Source organism: Olea europaea, unplaced genomic scaffold, assembly GCF_002742605.1.
Source record: "Olea europaea var. sylvestris unplaced genomic scaffold, O_europaea_v1 scaffold1590, whole genome shotgun sequence".
Taxonomy (NCBI): domain Eukaryota; kingdom Viridiplantae; phylum Streptophyta; class Magnoliopsida; order Lamiales; family Oleaceae; genus Olea; species Olea europaea.
The window spans coordinates 113170-118888 of NW_019233522.1; the positions used below are offsets into that span (position 1 = coordinate 113170).

At 35.1% G+C, this 5719-nt stretch overlaps 1 protein-coding gene across 1 annotated transcript in view; it reads left to right on the forward strand.

Moving 5' to 3' along the window:
• The window catches only part of LOC111376977 (pleiotropic drug resistance protein 1-like), a 12286-nt gene that overhangs the window by 3678 nt on the left and 2889 nt on the right, over positions 1 to 5719 (forward strand). The window contains exons 7-21 of the mRNA XM_022999990.1: positions 927 to 980; positions 1062 to 1152; positions 1236 to 1537; positions 1783 to 2064; positions 2178 to 2494; positions 2593 to 2753; positions 2844 to 2947; positions 3032 to 3188; positions 3268 to 3390; positions 3594 to 3757; positions 3878 to 4210; positions 4509 to 4799; positions 4992 to 5075; positions 5163 to 5296; positions 5666 to 5716. Of these exons, the coding sequence (XP_022855758.1) occupies positions 927 to 980; positions 1062 to 1152; positions 1236 to 1537; positions 1783 to 2064; positions 2178 to 2494; positions 2593 to 2753; positions 2844 to 2947; positions 3032 to 3188; positions 3268 to 3390; positions 3594 to 3757; positions 3878 to 4210; positions 4509 to 4799; positions 4992 to 5075; positions 5163 to 5296; positions 5666 to 5716 (2648 nt within the window). The remainder of the gene's footprint in view (positions 1 to 926; positions 981 to 1061; positions 1153 to 1235; positions 1538 to 1782; positions 2065 to 2177; positions 2495 to 2592; positions 2754 to 2843; positions 2948 to 3031; positions 3189 to 3267; positions 3391 to 3593; positions 3758 to 3877; positions 4211 to 4508; positions 4800 to 4991; positions 5076 to 5162; positions 5297 to 5665; positions 5717 to 5719) is intronic.

Below are 5719 nucleotides of genomic sequence, written 5' to 3' on the forward strand. Positions count from 1 at the left end.
CCTAAACAAAAAATATAAAAGTTGCTTTTAAATATATATATATTTTTTATCTTGAAACATGTTTGAATAACTGCCTTTTTTTCTTTATTTCAAGTAATAAAATTTACTTTTCTTTAATGTGACTCTTACTATCAAAATTAGTAACTTTCTTTCACCTCTACAAAAATGTTGCTTTAAAACTCATTTATTTTCTTGTTAAGTTTAAACTGTTAAGCTTAGCCAAACAAGCTATAAGCTTTTGTTACCAATAAAATAGTGTTGGCTATGTGTATCTTTTTTCCCTACTCTATTCGGTCCATTGCTATATTTACTAGAAGCTTTAAAGAAACTATAAATAGTTTAGTTTATCCCTCAAACAATTTAAACTTGTGGATGAACTGATTCTTCAACAAGGTACCTCTTTACTTCCATCTAACTAAGAAAATTCTGTGTCGGATAATTGGGAAAAAATAAAAAAAATAAAAATTGAAGGTATAAGTATAAATTATATAAATTCTTCCAAATTTTGCAACATAAACTTTGAAGGTTATGTGAAAGATTTCAGAAGCCTTTGGTATCCTTGTTGACTTACCAGCCAATTAATTTGGGATTGCGTCCCTACATTGTCCATCATCCTGGCATGAATTTGTACTCCAAATAGTGTCACTTTCGAACTTAAAATGATTCTTCAATCCAAATTATTGTAAGTCTATTTGATTTGCTTAGATAATCTGATTAAAATACCTCCCAAGACATTTTAAGGTTTGTTTGTAAGGTGAAATGTAAAATAATCAACAATATTAAGGAAAAACGTAAACTAAATGTTTGTCTATTAAATTAGTCAGTCTTGTTTAGTACAATGCACCAACCAAATAATGCATTTTATAATCTAGTAATTGTGTAGTATTTTTCGTTTTTTCTTTAATCTGAAGAATACTAAACTGTAGGCTGCAGCAGCTGAAGGACAAGAATGGAGTATAGTCACAGATTATATTCTCAAGGTACAAGCACTGAATCTTTTCCATTTCATGTAAAATAATATAAAATTGGACAAACTAATGATCCTGTTAATTTCTTTTCAGATATTAGGCCTGGAAACTTGTGCAGATACCTTGATTGGAGATGAACTGATAAGGGGAGTATCTGGAGGGCAAAAGAAACGCGTTACTACAGGTATACAGAAAACTTCATTTTTGATGATTTATTGAATGATTTTATACTAGATTTTAACATTAATTTAATTAAATAAATCACAGGTGAAATGCTGGTTGGGCCAGCAAATGCACTTTTTATGGATGAAATATCCACTGGATTGGACAGTTCCACAACATTCCAAATTGTAGATTCGCTTAGAAAATATGTCCATATTCTCAAAGGAACTGCTATTATATCACTCCTACAGCCGGCACCTGAAATATATGAACTATTTGATGATATAGTTCTGTTATCTGATGGCCAAATTGTTTATCAGGGCCCCAGAGAATACGTGCTCGATTTTTTTGAATCCATGGGTTTCAAATGCCCAAAGAGGAAAGGGGTGGCCGATTTCTTGCAAGAAGTAGGTAATCAATGATAATAAGGTCCATATCAAGATAGTTACTGTTAGAGATATGGAAAGACTGTTGCGATGTCCCTAATATTATCCAGATTCTACATTTTGCATATTCTATGAGATAATCTTCAATAATTATTTGATTTTTAATTATTGTCACCCAATTTTCCTATTCCTTCCGGTGCTTCTTGGCCCCAACCATATTCACTTAGTAGTTCTTAACACACGAGGAAATATTAACTTTGATGCAGGTGACATCAAAGAAAGATCAATGGCAATACTGGTCGAGTATAGAGGAGCCTTACAGATTTGTGACTGTCAGTGAATTTGTGAAGGCATTTCAGTCATTCCATGTTGGGCAGAGTCTGAGAGATAATCTTGCATATGCATTTGACAAAAGCAATAGTCACCCAGCTGCCTTAACAAGAAGAAAGTATGGTGTGGGAATGAAAGAATTTGTGAAAGCATGCATCTCAAGAGAACTCTTGCTAATGAAAAGAAACTCATTTTACTACTTGTTCAAGCTTTGCCAGGTGCGTAATTCAGCCCAGAGTCTGCTAATAGGATGGATAAATTGAGACTATATTCTGCAAATACGTGTTGTGTTGAATATATTTGTCATTTCTTTATTTTCTGATTTTTTCAGATTATTATAATGGCATCTATAGCATTGACACTGTTCCTACGAACTACGATGCACCAGGACAACATGCAAGATGGAGTAATCTACATTGGTGTTCTTTTTTTAACTCTCACTATATTCATGTTTAATGGAATGCCAGAGATGTCCATGACAATTAACAAGCTTCCAGTCTTTTACAAACAACGGGACTTTCTTTTTTATCCCTCATGGGCATATGCGCTTCCCACATGGATCCTCAAGATCCCTATAACGTTTGTTGAAGCGGCTGTATGGATTTCTCTCACTTACTATGTTATTGGATTTGATCCCAATGTTGTGAGGTAAACACTACTATGGCCGTTTGCTAAGATTCCTTGTATTGATTTTTATTTTTTTCCCTTTTCTTCAAGTGATTGTTGATCAAGAATCTTTTTTGCAGATTATTCAAACAATACTTGGTAATCTTGCTTACAAACCAGATGGCATCTGCATTGTTCCGACTGATTGCAGCAGTAGGTAGGAACCTTGTTGTTGCAAACACCTTTGGATCATTTGCTTTGCTCCTACTCTTTGCCCTGGGTGGTACGGTATTGTCACGAGGTATAAAACACAAATCAAGTATTTCTTGAATTGAAAAAGGTTTACATAGAGATATTTCTTTTAATTCCAAACTTTTGGATGATTCCTCAGACAAGATAAAGAAATGGTGGAAATGGGGTTTTTGGTCTTCACCGTTGACGTATGCACAGAATGCAATTGTTGTGAATGAATTTCTAGGGAACAACTGGAAAAATGTAAGTCTGTATCTCAGAAATTTGTGGCATATTTCCAAGCATCCTTATGTGTCAAAAGAAACTGATTTCGGATTTCTTCCTAAGGTTGTCCCATATACAAACGAAACATTAGGAGTTTTTATTCTAAGTTACCGAGGATTCTTCACCGAAGCATACTGGTATTGGATAGGAATTGGGGCTTTATTTGGATTCACTATCTTGTTCAACTCCGGTTTCATGCTGGCTCTTGCTTTTCTCAAGCGTGAGTGTCTCTAATTCCCCTTCTACCAACAATTTGATCAGAATTCATTCAATATTTATCATAATTCCATATTCTACAGCTTTTGGAAAGTCTCAAGCTGTTTTGCCTGATGAAAATCAATGCAATGAGAAAGAAGCTGGAATTAGAGAAAGTACTCAGATGGTATCCCAAAGAATTGATGTAGGACCAGTGGCATCTGAAGGTAATGGAGTTCCCACTAAACGCATTTTTTTCTGTTCTCAGTAATGGTGCGCAAGACTAAACATTATTATGAATAAAATTTTAACTTATTTTTCTTTTTCAATACAACCTAGTATTACTATCCAATCCTCTCTACCAAAAAAGTATAAAAATATTTCTCAGTTATCAAGGTTTTTTTTGCTAAACAAACTTAAATACATTCAGGGTTAGCAGAACAAAGTAGAAAAGCTATCGGGTGTGGATCCTCATCCATGAGGACAGCTGCCATTATCGAGCCTAATCAAAAAGAGAGAAGGGGAATGATTCTTCCGTTCGAACCCCATTTCATTACTTTCAATGAAATTGTGTACTCTGTTGACATGCCACAGGTAATCCTATATTTTATGTTGCATTTTCCTAGGTTTTTCGTATCCATGTCTTTTGTTGGAAACTATTTGTTGAGAAACTATGGTCTAAATGCGTCAGACCATTTATTATATGTATTACAGGAAATGAAAGATAAGGGTATTCTTGAAGATAGATTGGTGCTTCTTAACAGAGTAAGCGGAACTTTTAGGCCAGGTGTTCTCACGGCTTTAATGGGTGTTAGTGGGGCTGGTAAAACAACTCTTATGGATGTGCTGTCCGGTAGGAAAACTGGAGGTTATGTTGAGGGAAATATTACAATTTCGGGGTATCCAAAGAGGCAAGAAACTTTTGCTCGGATTTCAGGATACTGTGAACAGAATGACATTCATTCTCCTCATGTTACAGTTCAAGAATCCTTGTTTTTCTCAGCATGGCTGCGGTTGGCTTCAGACATTAATGCTGAAACTAGAAAGGTTAGATTGCCTGTATTGAATAGTCTATTGGATTAAAAACTAGAGTTGAGAGCCATTCATTAAAAAAACCTAGTTATCAATGGGAAACGAGGCTTAATAGAGCTTTACATGATCTGTCAATTTATCCTCTTTAAATATGTCAGATATGAAATTGATCTAATCCTCTATGTTTATTTATCGGGCTTCATGATGAAGTCAGAACGACTTGCTCCTTCTTAAAGGTTGGGGACTTGCTAATTGGACAATATGTTGAGGACCAATGCTGCAATAATATTTTAAAAACGATTCACATTTGCAGATGTTCATCACCGAAGTCATGGAGCTTGTTGAACTTACACCATTAAGAGGTGCACTAGTTGGACTGCCAGGAGTCAACGGTCTCTCAACTGAGCAGCGGAAGCGGCTTACTATTGCAGTCGAGCTGGTGGCAAACCCCTCTATAATATTCATGGATGAACCGACTTCAGGGCTTGATGCAAGAGCTGCTGCAATTGTAATGAGAACGGTCAGGAACACTGTAGACACTGGAAGAACAGTTGTATGCACCATCCATCAACCCAGCATTGACATATTCGAAGCATTCGATGAGGTAAAAAATGAGTTGACGGACAAAGGAAATCTTTACGCAAGTTAGGCTAAGCTTAATAAGTTAAAATTTCATCTTTATCTTTTTTAATCCAAGCAATAAATAACTTTTTTAAGCTTAGCCAAACATGACCTCTAATGGGGTACTTATTTTCCATTTTTCTGTTAATTGGTTCGTGCTTAATACTTTTGGCAGCTATTTCTGATGAAACAAGGAGGACAGGAGTTATATGTCGGGCCATTGGGACCTCATTCTAGCCAACTGATCAAATATTTTGAGGTGAGTAGCAAGTAAAAGAAAGAACAAGAAACGCTCTTCCAGTTCTCTATGTTAAACTGCTAAAGCAGGATTTTCTGTTCAATGAAGGGAATTGAAGGAGTGAGCAAAACAAAAAATGGTCACAATCCCGCAACTTGGATGTTGGAAGTTACTTCTTCGGCACAGGAAATGGCTTTGGGGGTTGATTTTAGTGAACTGTATAAGAACTCAGAACTCTACAGGTCAATTCATGACTTCATTCACTGAACAGATAATTGATGCGAGAAAATATAATGGCTAAGCTTAAAAATGATAAAATGAAAAAGCAAAGTTACTTTCAACTTTTTGATTCCAAATATGTTTGGATAACTTTTATGTTTTCCAAGTAAAGTAAAAATAAAAAAGGGTTTCTTAATTTCAAAATAGTTCTTACTATACTTTAGAAATAACTTGCTTATTTTCGAATTTGACAAATAAAAGAACAATTCATTTTAAAACTCAGAAGTAAATTTGCTTACAACTGAACGTTTTAAGCTTATCTAGACGTGTCTCGAGCAAATATTTCATGTGAGTTGCTGCCAAAGGTTGCACTTACATATGGAACTTTTCAGGAGGAACAAATCTCAGATCAATGAACTAAGTACACCACGGCCTGGAACGAAAGA